Genomic DNA, 17,392 nt, shown 5'->3' with positions numbered 1-17,392 from the left:
ACAGTACTCATCTTTCAAAAAAAAAAATTTGCACGATACAACCAATATTTCCCATGCGATAACCAATATGTATATGTATCCCAAGGGTGCGATACATTATGGAATAACGATATGGAAAGCATTGATTATAGGCATTATTTCGCATTGATCCACATGGTGTGGCCCAGCTGAGTTCCTGATACACTGGTTTTTGGATATACCGTCACCTGGAGATGACTTAGCAGACGCACGGTTCAGATGTCCGACAAACGTAACAGTGGGGCACACAGAGCTCAACCTTACTGTAAGCTACGGTAAGGCTAACCTTACCATTAAAGGCTTAAAACCCTGAAATTAGGAAGGTTTTAACGGTGTGGCCCACCCATTAAAACCTTTCAGATTGTTTGTGAGGCCCACCAAGATGAAGTTCAAACATCCAACCTGTCCATTGTGTGCATCCCACCTGTATGTGTCCCACCAAATTTCAGGCCATTTGAAATCTTAAATGGACCCCACAGTGATTTTAGATGTTTTAGGCATGATTTCTCACTGTTCTAGATTTTGGGCCCCACTTGAATTCTGGACACGGCTGATTTTTGTATTACCACCACCTAGAGGCGAGTCACCAAATGCGAGTCACCAAATGCACAGATCAGGTATCCAACAAAGATCATGGTTGGACCCACAAAGCTCAGCCCTATGGTAAGGTTGACTTTATGAGATCGTTTCCCTGTGTGTGTGTGTGTGTGTGTGTGTGTGTGTGCACATGTGTGTCTGTAGGACTGATATGCCAAAGTGAAGTTCCAATTGCATGCACTCTGAGAAAGCAATGTGCTTGCATGACGACCATCGATCTGTACTACTCCAATCAGGGCAAACAATATTTGATTAGTCCTGGATTCCACCATGGCTCATTGTCTGTGCATCCTAACCATTTCAAAGTTCTCAAGAAATGCACACATGTTAAGAGTAGGCAACTGCAGACACATGGAACAAACCCAGACAAACAAAATTTGGGGCCTTTAGTTCTGCTGGCTGACTGCAAACCAATACGAATGACAACCCACCTTGAGTGCTCAACCAGCAGTCCCCCAGTCCTAAACGATTGAAAAGGTGATCCTAATGTGCATGGGTGAGATGTAGAAGCAAGCATAAACAATAGCAGCAGTTGCACTTTTCTCTGGCAGATAAATAGGTAACTACATGCATGGCACTTCCAAAGAAATCAACCCAAATTAATAAAGCAGGATATGTTTGAAAAAGAGTGGACAAAAGATTCAAACATTCATGCTTACTTCCTATTAAATATTAGATGCAATCCAGCTAAAGTCTGTGAAGCTACACAAATGACAAAAACCCTTATGTGCAGGATGGCTATAACTAGCATCACTGTGACTTGTATGGAGGCCTTCGAACTTCAGCTTCTAAATAGCCAGCAGATGTTAAGTATGCAATTAGAAACTAGCCAGGAGCATGCCTACCTGTCACGCATCAATGCATCAACCCGATCTCCAACAGACCACACATAATTTCCTACAGCAGCTCTGCGTCGCTTTCTTGTTCCTTCGAATTTTGCAGCAGTCATTGGATGAGCAATGCGTATTTTGGGAGCTTTATTACCTTCACCTTCAAGTGGGATCCACTCCTTCAACTGAGCGCGGACTGCATAAACGAAAAGTCAGACAGGTGAAAAGAGTAGGTACAAGATCATAACATGCTCAGCAGAAGACATGCATTAGTGGTTACAACAGAGTTAATGCCAATGTGGTTGCTTGATCTTTTGTCAGCATGTGATCAAAATGTCTAGGAATTCAGTCATCTTTACCATCGGCTTAAAGCCTCGTCCCAGCTATTATCTCATGGTAACTTGGAAAAAGAAAAATGCAATGACCGGCTTGTCCCCCTGACATCCAGCCCCCTTTACCCAAGACAGGGACTGGCTGGGGCATTTGCAAGGCAGAGTTTCTATGAATACAATTATAATAAATCTTTTCTTCTTTTTTTTTTTTTACTTACGTAAAAACAATAAGAATTTTTTATAACTGCTAAAGGCATCTAATGGAAATAAACAGCCTCTGAAGTTTACCTTCATCTTGCAGAAGTTCGCCGTAACGAACATGAGCATTTCCATCCTCCAAACTAAGTACCTTGGCTGAAAACCAGGCCCCTCTAAGACCAACCTCATCAGAAGCAACCTACATTGCAATTAATATTAATAAGCAAAAATCAGAAGATGAACTGCATGTTGAACACCAACAACCAAAGCTTAGCCAAGAAAACTTTTTATCAGGAAGAAATCATATAGAACTTTAAACAGCAAGAAGAAGATTAATGTGATCAATAGTTTCCAAACAAAATGAACTGTATAAATTTGAATGATGTCCAGGTAAAAAGGACTTTATTGTGGTGCATTTGTTTCAGGGACAAACTTCAAATTCATGTTTAGCTCATGAGAAAAACCTCACAAATTAAGTATTATGAATTACGGGCCACATACCTCAACATGAGATCCCTCCCTAATGCTATTCTCTTTTTCTGTCCCTGCCTGTTGATGTTTTTCATATTCATTGATTTGGGAAGTTACAGAAGCCACTCTCAGCGCAACCTCTGTCTCAGCTGAAACCCCAATGGTGTTAGCAAGGTCAGATGTTTTACGACCTTTTCGTACTTCCTGTCCTTTTTCATTTGCAACAGCATCTTTGGACAGTTCCTTCAGCATAGGTATGTTCTCCACTGGTTGCCTCGATAGTTCTTTCAGAGCAGGCATGTTCCCTTCCTTTGCAGTTCCCTGTGTTTCTTCTGAATTTGATGGCTGCCCATTGGCACCATCCATGCTTGACTGCTCTCCTCCATGTGTACCATTTGCTTTAACAGTTTGCTCAGCAGGCACTTGTTGTACTTTCCAATTACCCTCCGGACCAGCTTCTATCAATTCACTCAATGACAAGGGTATAGGATCACCCATTGCAATGATTGCTCCTGCTTGTGATACAGCTTCTGCTGCTAGTTCAGCAGCTTTAACAACCGCATCCAAATTCTCTGCTCGTTTTGTTGCGGCTGCAGCAGCTTCAACCCTCTTTCGAGCAGCCTCCCGTGCAGCAACAATAACTGAACTGGAACTGTTGGTTTTGTCCTTGCCCTTCAAAATCAATGCAGGAGTAATCCTTCGCAAATTTGCCCCGCCGTCAGGAAGACTAGTTTCAGAATGCTGACCAGAACTCCCCATTTTAGGCAGAGCCATAGCCTCCTCAGCCATTAATTGAGCTTGCAAAGCAGCCTCTGATGCAACCTTAGCAGCTGCAGCTGCAGCTTTTGCAACAGAAGCAGCTGCAGCTGCTGCAACAGCTGCAGAGGCCAGCTTTGCTTCCACCTCTGAAACTAACCCAGAATTCTTCTGGACAGATAACTGACTCCAAATTCCTTGGCTGTGCCTGACTGCAGAAGCAGCCATAGCAGCAGCATCTTCTGCATGTAACTTAGCCTGCTCTATTCTACTGTATGTCTCCTCAGTAATGACAACCCTCTTCTCTGTGTCACTGCCACCTACCATCCGGTTCTGGGTTGAAGCCATTGGAGAACTGTTTGAAAGAACACCATCATCAACAACTCTAGATACAGGGTTAGCGGGTGATGATATGCCTACAGATGTAGTTAACTGCTTCGTGACACCAGTAGTAGGTTGTGTTTGAGATTGAGTAATCAAACTGATCTGACCACCAGGCTCCTCAGATGCTGAACTCTTTTTTCTCTTTCTAAATTTCTGGTCAGCAGATGGATGCTTTACAAGTGATGCCGAGATCTTCTTTGCCTCCATCAGTACAGCTGTACTTGCAGGAACACTAGCAGGAACCTCAGCGGGAGCCAAAGGACTAGGAGGGACAGGCTGAGTGTTAGAAGCACGTGATGCAGATGAATCTCGAACAGATGTTACTTGAACTGCTTCCACAACGGGCAATGCAGAATATTGCACAGCAGCGTCAAGTTCTGGAGTTTGAGGAGTGACAAACCATGGAGCAGGAGAGGAGGAATGCGGGAGCCAAGGAGTGCTATTTCCGACATACTGTTGTGGGTGCGGAGATCGGTAAGGATGCAATGGTGAAAGTGACTGATGAGAGTCCAGGAACGGGCCTCTTGGCATGTTGCCTGACTGCAGACCATCACGAGAAGGAGTAGAAAGACTCCATACTGGCGATGAGAAAGAGAACATGGAACTTGCAACAGAAGAAGGGGCACCCTTGCTGCCAGTTTGACCAGCAGGGCTGCTATGGGCTTTGTTCTGAAGGGGGCTGCCCCTTGGTGCTTGTTCAGGGACCCTAATGCCTGCACACATCAGTTATCCACCACAATGACATAATTAATCATAAGCTTTAATAAGACAACATTCACTTTAGGCAAAGCATGTACCTGATCGAGAGTGCATAGGGGTGTCAGAGTTACTGAGTGGTGATCTCTGATTTTTAAGTCTTTCTACCGCAAGACGCCACACACTCTCCCACATACTCTTTCCACCATCTGTTCATTAAACACCGTTCAGAATTGTCAGGATTCCGGTGAAAACAATGAATGTCAATATAGATTATTTGAGAAATGCTGAGAATGGAAAGGGCCATTAACACAGTGGTGTACAAACCGCGGCTGGTATCTCCAAAGGCCGATATCATACAGGCCTCATCAGGTGCTGTACATTGACTGCAACGACCCATTCAAATGTAATTAGGAAAGAAAAACCAAGTGAGAGACAACTGTCCAAAATAGGAAACATGCTACTCACATCAGAGATCCATAAACAAAAATCTGAGCACGTAATTGCACTTGTTGTGGATCTGTGAATGGCTGGTGAAATAATCTTACTGGAGAAGCTGAAGAATTCAAATCTGGCAGACCAGATGTCTGGACAGTTTGAACACCAGATGTCTTTGTACCACTGCCTTCAATATATGCATATTGCCTCATTGCTTCACCTTGCATGGTGCCGCCTGTTGTCCCTACTGGCTTAGCTGACGCACCGCATGATTTGCCATCCCTTTCTATTGTCTGCTTTTGATAGGATGCTTCTTTAGCAGGCTTCCTATGCTTAGAACTTCCTCTTTCAGTTGCACTGCCAGATGCTGTCCTAGTTTTATCCTTCCCAGTACCCTTTGTACTCGCGCGCACTTTCTGTGCATCAGATACTTGAGGACTTCCGAGAGGAATTTTGGGTGAGACCTTAGGAGTTACTGGAGACCCCTCTCCAGACTTTGGAAAAGATTCAGGAAAAAACAGAAGATATCAGGAAAAGAAAGCATAGCTTCAAGTGACCTAGTAACAGCAAGTGACATACCTGAGGTAATTCAAAAGCTTGTATATTGGCAAATGGTTTCCATCCTTTTCCGGTCTCTCTTTCAGACAGATCTTTCAGTGAACTGACCTCAAATGTGAAACTTTTGTCATCCTCAGAAGAATCCTTTTCTTTCGGATCATGAGCAGTAGACTTAACATCCTGCCTATCAATGCTAGAGGAAGTCCAAGGTCGGTCTTCAGAAACAGTAACATTTTGAGGTAATGAACATTGATCACCACCCTCTTGGGGCTCCTTTTCACTATGCAAAGGCTTGCTGCAAGTAATGACAGTAGGCGAACCACAGTTAGGTTCAGCAGTATTTGGACTACCACTTGCAGCTTCCAGGGCATGGGAGGCGATTTTTACAGATGAAGTAACAGGTTCAGACAAGCTTTCTTCAAAACAGTCTGGGACATTGCCTGCAAAGGCATTCAAATATCTTAGTGACAAAGTCATCAAAAGGGAAAACTCTTTTAATGTAATGGGCATTGGTTAGACTCAATTTCCAAGTTTCTGTTAGCCTTTCCCAAAAAAAAAGTTTATGTGGTCCTGTCTTTAGCAAATCACCATATGCACAGGTTAACGCTTTGCGCAAAAGTTGCATCAAAATGAAGATTGATGAAATGTAAGGAAAGCACATCAAGAGTTGGTAATACAGACCTAATCACCCTCAAATTTGAACCAACTTGCCCAGACATTGCATTGCATAATTCAGAAGTAAATCCAGATACAAATTGCAGCTATATGTTGCAAATTCACACACAAACAGCTCAGCCCATGCACACGCTGCCACAGCCCAAAGCTTGCACGTGCGAAACATCCAAGTTTTCCGCAGGTGGGCAGCAAGATAATGAACAAATAGCCAGTAAGTAGCTTTGGCACACCTGATGAGTGGACCAGTCTGATTTTTGGGCCATGTCATCTTCATTGAGAGACACTACTGTTTGGATCTTGCACATTCATGCCATATCAGCTCATGGGACCATCGGGTAAGGGCATCAAAGGGCCGGGCATCTTTGTCCCTAGTGCATCATGGGCAGGGTCAGGCCTGGACTCCAAGACCAGTTGGATCATGTCAGATTTAAAAACTCGCGCCCAAAAACAAGAGGATCAAATCAAGGTCATTGGTCCAATATGTTAGGTTCGGCAAGGCCAGGCCAGGCAGCCATTGTAATAATATTAGTCTATGTCAGTGTTATACACAGTTACATGCGTGTCACATATCATTAACATACATGCAGGACCTGTTTGGCCAGACGAGGTATGAGCAATGATAAATTGATGATGGTAATGTATATTAATGACACAATCATGTGAGTGAATTACATATCATCAACTGTTGGCATTGCAAGACAGATCAGATTGGTCCTGACACTTTTAACAGGGTTGGACTCTGCCTAGAAAATGGGCCCATTTCAGGCTGGGCTTGGGCTCAGGTTCTAGTATTGTATTGCATCAGACTCAGGCCCTGGCCCAGCCCATCGACATCCCTAAAAGTCTGGTATCTGAAGGGGTTGGAATTAGCAAAAAATCGCCGGATCTATTAAACTTGAAAACAACAATATATATATATATATATATATATATATATATATATATATATATATATATATATATATATATATAAAATGCTTCTCACCTTCTCTGCTTGCAAGAAGGATATTCTTGCCCCCATTGTCACCTCCAGTTGCATAATTAGCTTCACAATCTTGCTGATTGTTCGGGCCAATATCATGAAAAGATTCATCAGCAGATAAAGGTAGAAGAGGCTGTGGGCATCCCTCACCAGAGCTACCCATTTTCCCTACAAAAGAAAAGCATATGCATGTGTAGCAAAACACCTGATATACAGTCACAATTTTGCATAATTAGCTTCACAATCTTGCTGATTGTTCGGCCAATATCATGAAAAGATTCATCAGCAGATAAAGGTAGAAGAGGCTGTGGGCATCCCTCACCAGAGCTACCCATTTTCCCTACAAAAGAAAAGCATATGCATGTGTAGCAAAACACCTGTATACAGTCACAATTTGTGAAAACCTAAAAAGAGGGTCAATGCAGTTGGGTACAAGGAATGATCCAATACAGTCGATGCAAGTGTCAACTCCTCCCGATGATGTGCATGACATCCCGAAAATCGGGTGTGCCGAATCATGTTAGGGCCAGGGCCCAACAATCAGGCCAGTATGTGAGTCATGTGGGCCACACCAAGGGAAATAGTTGGGAGGTGGATGCCCACCCTTGATTTTGTACAGGCCCCACCGTGCTCTCTACATGGAATTGGGTCCATTCAGCCCGTCTGCCCTGGATGAAGCATGCCAAAAATCAGCCCATTTTGCAACTCGGGTGAGCCACGGTGACATCAAGGGTGGGAGTACGCTCCCAATTGTTTCCCTGTGTTCTGGCCCAACTCAATCACAGATTCGCCTATTTTTGGCCCTGCGCCTAATCTGTAGGGGTGCATGTGATAGTCAACTTTTATAAGATGCACACATCACGGTGCTCTCTCTCTCTCTCTCTCTCATGCACACATCACGGTGCTCTCTCTCTCTCTCTCTCTCTCTCTCTCTCTCTCTCTCTCTCTCACACACACACACACACAAATGCTCACATGCAACCACTCGGACAACAAGTCACTATCCACTTATATTTTATTATTTATCAATGGCTACACATCATTTAGTATGTGCAGCCCACCTGATGAGTGGATAGGGTTGATTTTTGCCCAAGGTGATCCTCACGGTGGGACCAACCTATTGAAGGGGGTGAATGTTGCACACACATGATTGGTTGGAAGTTATCTATTGGGTGGACGGTAACTTACCATCCAATCAGCTGGATGTGAGAATCTACGTCTCCCTCCATAATATAACTTCCAATCTATCATTTGTTTGCAACATCCAACCCTTCCAACAGGTTGGCCCCATCTTGCAGATCACCTCCTGCAAAAATCAGCCCCATCCACTAATCAGGGAAGGAGGGGCCGTAGAACACAATGTGTAACGGTGGTAACAGAAGAAAGCAATATGTAGGTGGTGGTAACAGAAGAAAAAAATACATAGTTGGTGGCACCAGGCTGTTATAGGGTCCATATGGTGCATGAATGGCATCGAACCAATCCAATAAGTGCACCCCACCATGATAACAAGACACCAAAAATCAGGCCCAAACAACCATTTCATGGGCCATTCCATAGCAAGGCATTCAATAACAATAACAGTAATGGCCAGCATTATGGCCGTTATGATTACAACCCTGCAATGATCTTTTTTTTTTAAGGAAGAAAATTTATTGGCCCGTATCGGCGTAATTGGTCCCATCATTGCCATTAGGTAACAGCCATAACATAACCATTTTTCAACCATGCTCCATAGAAACAGTGAACAATCACCCAAAAACCACCAAATCCAAATGGTGAGCCCACCTGTTGATCAAGGCGCCTAATCATCATGGTGGGGCGACATTGTTGGCTGGGTTGGATGCCATACGCATACCACATGGACCCCACTACTTGAACTTAGAGGTTTTTGGGTGGATGTACATTGTTCTTATGGTGTGAAGCACCTAAAGACTAGATGGGCATGGTTTTTGCATTGGGTGCACATCACCTGTTGGTCCCAATATGTGCAAATATCAGAGTTAACAAATATCCTATATTTACAATCCATGTACGATGATTTTCAAACTAAGTTTCACTGAGAATATGCTCCCAAATACCAAAAACCACAAAAAGCTAGATTCCCCTTTAAAACTCTAACATCTGCTCCCCAAAAACAATGGTAGATGCTTTTTCCCTCAATGATCTGCGCCAACAGGGAATTGCAGTGCTTGTCATTGGAGAGAGAGAGGTGTGCAAGGATCTTTGAGAGCCTGAATTTAATGGAATATCTTTAGTTTCATTACATGGTGGTCAGGAGAACATTGTTTTTGGGTGATGGTTTAGTTATTCCTTCTATCATCTTTTTAGGTTTTGGCCTGGGGTTTGTAGGCATGTTCCAGTTTTATTTCTTCTGTTGTTTGGTTTTTTTTTTTTTTTTTTTTGAAGGGAAACGCAAATTGTATTAAGAGAAGAAAGGAAAAACAAGAGAAAAGGGAAAAACAACAAAACATTGGGCTAGGGCCGCTGAGATAGCGGACCAACTAGACGCCAAGAAACAAAATATTACATCCTTCTATTGTTTGTTTTGGCTGAAGCAGAATGACAATTGGGTCACCTCCTGCACTTGGATGATCCTCTTTCTGCTTTTGGAACTTTTAATGAATTAGTCATCTCTTCAAAAGAAAAAAGAATTGATGGCTTTGATTATCGACAGTGCTTCCCAAGAAATAATTCCTATTTGCCATCACAACATCAGAACCACATAACTTATTTTCTTCCTCTTCTTCTTTCTTCTTTTTTTTTTTTGGTTTGCAGGTGAGCAGGTCTCAAACCCTAGACCCAATGTTTTAAATACTTTCGCCACATAGCGTGTACCGTATGCTGCGTAGTATACCTTAGCCTAAACACTGCGTAGCTAATAAAAATGGCTTAAGTCACATGTAGCCAATGTTTTTCATATCGGAATCGACGGATGTATCACACCACTGGCATACGGAAGCATATCAATTATCACAAGGGAAATATTAGATGTATCACGTAATATATCATTGAAACATGAGGGAATTAGTTGAATTTTTCAATAAAATTTTGGGGGATGTTAAAACGACATCAATATATACTTAGAAATCAAAAGATCACAAAAAGAGGTGCACATAATAGGTTTTATTTGTATAGGGTCCTAAACTATGCGTTGTCCGACGGAAGTGATGCAATTATATTAAAAATCAATTCATACCACTTATAAAACTAAGAAGACATGTATGAAATCACAAGTAATACATTCAAAAGCAACAGAAGAACCAGAAAAGAAGAGAAATTGCAACTTAAATGGGTGAAATTGGGGAAATTTTGTATTTTTCCCAATTTCGTAAAGTAAAGCATATCTGATGTTAATATCAGCCAACACTCCTAAACACTTGAAAACTAAGGCCAAGTAACTGCTGATCAAATTGAATTTTCTGGGAAAAAATATTTTTTCTTCTTTTTTATATTTCATTAATTAAAAATTATTATTTTTTCAAAAAATCCCCAACCTCCATGAATCTGTAGATTAACCTCCAACATGTCCAATTTGACTTTTCCATAGTTTAATTGCAATTGAAATGGGTGCAATTGGGATATTTTGATTTTTCCCCAATTTTTCAAAATTCAGAAATTAGAGTGTATCGAATATTAAAATCAGCCAACACTTCTAAACATTTGCAAATTAAAGCTAATTAACTGTTGACCAAATTGAATTTTCTGAAGAAAAAAATAGTATTATTTTTTTATATTTTTTTAATGGAATTTTTTTTCAAAAAATCCCGAAACTTTTATGGATCTATAGATTAGCTTCCAACATGTCCAATTTGATTTTTCAATAGCCAAATTGTAATTTAAATGCATGAAATTAGAGAATTTTTGGATTTTCCACATTTTCTCCAAATCCCAAAAATCGGAACTTCAAATCCATGATTTTGTATGTTTCATTTTATTTCTACTCATTTCAAGTGATTTACACAATAAAAAGAATCATAATTTTTTTATTTTTTTAAAGAAAGAAAAGAAAAAACTCACTGTTTCAAAATCGGACCCAACCCCCATCCGAATCTTGGTTTCGCCCAAATAAATTGGTTTCTCCTCCCAAGAACTAAAAGGGTTTGGTCAGATTTACGTTAGGAAGGGAATAGATGTGAAAGATATGGGAAAAATAAGGACTCTTTTTTTTTTTGAGGGGAGTTATCGCTGGTAAATAGCGTGATATAGTCGATATACATCAATATATTGCGATAATATTTTTTATACTAAAGTAGGGTTTCATATTGCTGGAATCAGTCAATATTAGCGGTATTGCAAAATTTGCATACAGCATACGCAACAAGCTAATTTTGCATTAGCCTATGATACACACTATATAACTTACGTTAAAGTTATTTTTCACTAAAACATTAAAATCAATTATGTTTCCAATATTTTTCAATTTTTTTAATAAAAATTAATCAATCTTTTCAATAATTTTAGTAAAATAATATGAGTAATAATATTAAATCAGTCAGGTCACTCTTTCTTTACATTATACTTAATCTTTGTCTATTTTTCCTATTATTTTAAGTTGCCTTTGGTTGCACCAAATGTCATTAAATTTTCATTATTAATCATACTAATTTGTGCAAAATATCATAAAATTTCATGATATTTGATGCCACCAAGCACAACCTTAACTAAAAATCTAGAAGCAGTGTGTAGTTTACGCCACACACTATAGCTTAAGCCTCATGCTTCAGAGGGGTGAACACTACGCTACACACTATTAACTATTTAAAACACTACCTACTCGATGTTAAAGCGAAGATCGCCTACCATTGAGATATAAGTTTAAGCCCAGTATACTATTGCTATTCCTCTCAAAAAACCGAAGCCCAAAAAGAACCAGAAGGCTGCATTTAGCTCAGGCAGTTAGAAAATTATTTGTAGTTTGGAATTCTACTCTTACTAGAATTTCCAACAATGATGAAAAGAAACCCATGAGGACACAGAATTTCGTCCAATACAACGCAGAAAGCCTCAGTGCCTCATTTCAGAATTTTAGAAAATTCTATTAAACTAGAGATTCCAAAATCATAAAGTATTTTTATCTGCTCTGGAAATGGCTATGACCCAAACCTTTTTTTTTCAAATTCAAATAAATCAAAATAAAAAATAACCTAAAGTTTTCCCTTCCTTTCACTCCCATGATCTTGTGGAAAGCAGTTCGCCAAGTATTTTGTGCAAAACTGAGTTTGGGAGGCAATGATTATCTGCTTATTTCACACACATGCCAACTGATGGCATGTGTGCAGGATCCAAACCTTCCATGAGGAGGACCATCGCCTGAACATACCATGCCCCACAAATCAGGCCTGTCTATTGTTTAGTTGGGCCACACTAGTGCCGCAAATCAGGACCTCTTGGCAACCTCCCCAACAGGCACTGACAGCTGTCATGATTGTCGGTCGACGATAATAGTTTTCTAATGTCAACCAAATGGACCTTGCATGCTCCAGTTCTCTGCTCGTGGGAATTTTCCAGGTTTTATTGTGAAACAGACCCAGCTTTAACTGCTACCAGTTTTTCTCAGTCAGACCAGCAGTCCAGTTCAGCTTCTAAAACAGTCCATCAAACTCCTCTTGTGAGACAACCAGTGTTTTAAATATCGACGATATCGGCCGATATATCCCATGATATATCTTGTATCCCACCAGTGCGATACGAAACGCACAAGTAGTGCGATATATCCCACATGTTTGATCTAGTGAGCATTTTCGAATTTCAGTCCTTTTATTTTCTGTAAATCATGTTAAATTAGTATCAAATTGTTACAAATCCATGATTTTTCATGTTTTGTATGAAAAATCATGAATTGGGAGCTTCGATTTCAAGATTTGGAGGAGATGGGCCGAGTTATGGAAAATTGAAAAAAAAAATCAAAATTTCTTAATTTCTTGCAAATCGTTTACAATCTTTGTGTCCAAAACATAAAATCAAACGTGTATGTAACCTAATCTAGTGATTCTTCTTTTGCTTCCGAGTGTATTGCTTGCGTTTCCACACGTCTTCTTACATTTATAAATCATATGAAGAGACATTGAATATACTTGCATCAATTCAGTTAGACAACGCATGGATTAGGACCCCAATACAAAGAAAACCTATTATGTATACTTGTTTTTTTGTAATGTTTTAATTTATAAATGTGTATTGATGTCTTGTCTTTTTTAACAATCACTGAAGTTTCATTGAAAAATTCGACCAATTTCCCAGTGTTTCCCCATATTTCCAACAACAGTGATACATTCCACGATACAACCGATATATCCCATGTGATAACCGATACGTATCCGTATCCCAAGAATGCGATACGTAACGCGATACCGATATTTCAAACACCAGAGACAACTAACATAATAGCAATCAACCAAAAGTTTCAAACCCTGGTTAGCCAGTATCAATGCCAGAGAGGGAAAGGCTGCCACAAGGAATTCCACTTGCTTTCATGCAGAAAGTAAGTAGCAGAAAAAATCAATTCGAAGAGCAAAATACTTCAGGCAGGCAAAGTTCGCATATAACTTACCTATAACGTGTAACTCAGTCGTTTCACAAGTTTTAGAAGCAGCTCCCGATGCTCCAGATCCATCCTTTACAGAAGCAGGGAAAGTAGGTTGCGGTTCCAAATCCTGACTACATTCTGGAGTGATTGTAACAGCGATTGATGCTTGGGGTTCATTCTGGCATGCATCATCAACAGGCTTCTCTACAGAAGCAGAAGGCTGAACAACCAACTCAGATAGCGGTTCTTCTGATCTGTTATAAATTTTATGTCGACAAGATTCGGAATGAGGAATCAGCCCACTTGGTGAAAGGGAATTAGAATTCTCCTCCAAAATTGATGAACTTGGTTTCATTGAGATTCCAATTACTGTTTCTTCCTTATCCAGGTCAATAAAATTGGATACAGGCAAAGACAGTTTTCCTACTTCTTTCTGTTCAACGACTTCATCTTTGACCAGGTTAGCCTTTTCCAATTTGGTAAAAGATGTTAACTCAGAGACTCCTCCCGAGACATCTCCATTTGACACTGTCCAAAAGGATCAAGTATTAGATTCTTTTTTTCTTTTTCTTTTTCTTTTTTCTTTTTTTTTCTTTTTTTTCTTTTTTTTCTTTTTTATTTTTGAAATTTCAGCATAGAGAAAAAATAGTAAAGTATACCTGACTTGTCACTGATGTTATGTTCAGCAGGGGATCCATGCAATTCATCAGTTACTATACCATCACTGTGTCCATAAGCCAAGGCATCCACCCTCTTCTCCTTGATAGGAGAATCACCAATTTCGACTTCAATATTACGTGAGTTGGTAGATGACCTTTCAGTCTCCTTTTCAGCAATAGGATCATCTGAATGAACAATATGAGCACCACCGCACACAACCCCTAATAAACTAGAAGATTTTGCATGCAGAGAAGGTGAGATATGCAACTCTGTGTTATTTATATCGAGTAAATCATGCGTACAATGTACTTTCTCCGGAATAGCATTTCCTGATACATTCGAAGTAACAGCAGGATTTCTAATATCACTCTCGGTTACTTTGTCCACCATTTTCTTTCCTGTCGCTACAAATTCCACATCTCGAGAAGCAAATTCTGCAGCATGGGCCCCCGAAATATCATGGCCATCATCTACTTCTACCATCTCCTTTGTTTCTTGAACAATGTCAATTGGAGAAGACACTTTCACTACTGAACTGGTAAGATTTCCAGCATCCTTTTTGCTGCTTTCAGCCAACTCACCTTTTAAATTATGCTCCTCTCCTGTTACTAGAAAAGATGTCTCCTGTGTACTTCCAATACAGTGATCATCCGCCTCATCATCTTTGCTGAACACCCCAATTCCTAGTTCACGTGTATCAGCTTTTAACAAGTAATCTTCCTTCTCAGAAAATACAACTTCATTGCATCTTTCTGGTATCTGCAATGAAGAATCAGTGCTCAGCATCGGACTGGAAGGCTTCAGCACATTACCGGTACAACTTTCCACTGCTTGTCCTTCAGAATGCTGATCACCTATCCGGATGCCTTTGCTCAAAAACTGACTTTCCCTTTCCTGAGCATCATCTTTTATCAAACCTTCAGGCTTCTCACAACATGCAACCTCACTGCGATCAACTGTAGCCTGCTGTGGGAGCTTTTGATTGTTCAATTCCTCAGAATCTATAACAGGATTCCCAATGGATGTGGCTGAGGGATCAGCTTCCATACTCTCAAAGGCAGTATTATCAGAACAGGCATTAATCACTCCACATGTCGCAGAAGCATGACTGTGATGTGCACTCTTTCCCACTGAGGTATCAACTTCCATACTCTCAAAGGTAGTATTACCAGGACAGGCATTAGCCACTCCACATGCTGCAGAAGTATGGCTATGCAGTGCAACTGTTCCCACAGAGGCTGAAGTTAAATTTGTGTCTAAGCTACATTGATTAGCAGCAATAGTCACACACGAGTCTTTACCAATAGAACTCGAGTCCAAGTCTATCAAATTTTCAAACCCTGATTTTTCATTTTGGTGAGTTTGTGGGATGTATACAATGTGAGGAAGATCCACTGCTGGCTCTTCACTTAAAGCCAATGAACTTTGCAGAGCTTTGTCAGGTGGCAGTGTAGGATCAGCATCTGTGATATCCCCCGTCTTAGATGGAAGGGAAGCATCTCGATTCAAGTTGGGATCCATTTGGTTGTTTAAGCCATCCAATACATCACTGGCATCTGACTCCTCAATAATAGTTTGTTCTGTGATCATCTCATCTTGCCCAACGGATTTCAATAACATTTCAACAGATTCAGTGGAAGTGGCCTCGGACCAAACATTGTTACGCATTGATATGGAACGAGATTCAGCAGTACCTGAACTAAACTCAATTCCACTACTTCCCTGTGAGAAATCCTCAATCCAATGGTTTTCTTCTTGACTTCGGATGCCAAGCAAAACCTCTGCTTCAGCTAAACTATCAAACCTTAGGTCAACCTGGAGGTGTTCGTCTAAATCGAATTTGGGAAGCACATATGATCGTAATCCTGGAGGAAATTTGCTGTTGTCTTCACCACCTAACTGGAAGTTTTGACTTTGGAAATCATTGTCATTATAATCCATGTGTGTATTCCTGCAAGATTAAAACGAAAAAATGAGAAATTATATAGGATAAAGTCTATTGAAAATTATACAGGATGGAATTTCCAACGTAGTCCATTTTGGGACCTTAGGCTCAACCAGGGACCCCAATTTCCAATAGTGACCATTTTGAGACCCTAGGGGTAAGCCAGGAATAGGAATTCAAACTTAGTCCACTCCAAGTCCTTGGGCAGGCTTAGCTAGTGTCCTGAATATTTAACTGAGTCCCTATTGGGGCGATGGGGTTAGCCCAGGTCCTGAATTTCCAACTGAGTCCATTTTAAAACCCAGGCTCAGCCAATATCTCAATTTCCCAGTAGAGACTGTTTCCAGAACTCAGGCATTGTATGTTGTTATTAATCATTTTGTTACTCATTACTTTGTTACTATCCATTACTGATCTACTCCTTTCAACTAAAATTATTATGTCCACCACCAACGCCTATCAAAAACCTTAAAATGTTATTTTGAATTTGACATTCATATTAATACTTAATGACATTAACTAATATCCTATCATCATCATTATCATAGCCTTGCCCCAACATTTGGGTCAACTTCACAAATCCTACTTCACCATTCATTTCTATCTACATGCCCCATCCTCGATAAGTGAAGCCTGCGTACCCCTTCTCCCTAACTCAATCCAAGTCCTTTCAGGTCTTCCCCTCATCCTCGTCTAACCCTAACCAAGGTTCCCCTCATCCTCGTCTAACCCTAACCAAGGTTCCCCTCATCCTCGTCTAACCCTAACCAAGGTTCCCCTCCTTAATGGTACTTCTCCAGTTTTAGTAGCACATGAGCAAACCATCCCAATCAACATTCGACCATTTTTCTCCTGGTAGGGCTACTCCTAGGCTTCATCGAACAACCTCATTATCATTCTATCCTTCCTAGTATTCCAGAATCCATCTCAACATCCCCATCTATCCAATGCTCATTCTCTACTCATGTTGCTTCCTCCTTCACGCAACACCCTTCCCCATGTAGCATGACCAGTCAAATGCTGGTCTTAAATTCTTCCCTAGAGTTCCATTCTTGATTCTATCCTTCCTACCCTTAGGTTGTGTTTGGCTAATGACCATTTCATGAATGGGGAAAGATGATTTATGATTTTGGAATTTCTACTCGTAGTAGAATTTCGTTAAATGTGTTGTTGTACTGAAAAGAAACAGCCCTTTCATGCACAAAGTATATGTCATGATTTTATTTTTATTTTTTGAACTTTTTTTAGCCAACCTCAATCCCTTGACTTCCTGGTCGCATGACAAAGCTCACTTCTACCTAGGAAGCTCATGATCGGCATCAT

General features: G+C 40.5%; 1 protein-coding gene across 1 annotated transcript in view; it reads right to left on the bottom strand.

The window, feature by feature from the left end:
- Positions 1–17,392, bottom strand: part of LOC131233892 (uncharacterized) — a 44,567-nt gene that overhangs the window by 15,586 nt on the left and 11,589 nt on the right. The window contains exons 2-11 of the mRNA XM_058230727.1: positions 14,124–16,075; positions 13,489–13,992; positions 6,939–7,103; positions 5,300–5,718; positions 4,751–5,214; positions 4,610–4,668; positions 4,384–4,491; positions 2,477–4,299; positions 2,066–2,174; positions 1,461–1,641 (exon numbers count right to left, since the gene is read on the bottom strand). Coding sequence (XP_058086710.1) covers positions 1,461–1,641; positions 2,066–2,174; positions 2,477–4,299; positions 4,384–4,491; positions 4,610–4,668; positions 4,751–5,214; positions 5,300–5,718; positions 6,939–7,103; positions 13,489–13,992; positions 14,124–16,065 — 5,774 coding nt within the window. The 5' untranslated portion in view covers positions 16,066–16,075. The remainder of the gene's footprint in view (positions 1–1,460; positions 1,642–2,065; positions 2,175–2,476; positions 4,300–4,383; positions 4,492–4,609; positions 4,669–4,750; positions 5,215–5,299; positions 5,719–6,938; positions 7,104–13,488; positions 13,993–14,123; positions 16,076–17,392) is intronic.

The sequence above is a fragment of the Magnolia sinica genome, chromosome 18, assembly GCF_029962835.1.
Source record: "Magnolia sinica isolate HGM2019 chromosome 18, MsV1, whole genome shotgun sequence".
Lineage (NCBI taxonomy): Eukaryota > Viridiplantae > Streptophyta > Magnoliopsida > Magnoliales > Magnoliaceae > Magnolia > Magnolia sinica.
This window is presented reverse-complemented; position numbering and strand designations above follow the sequence as displayed.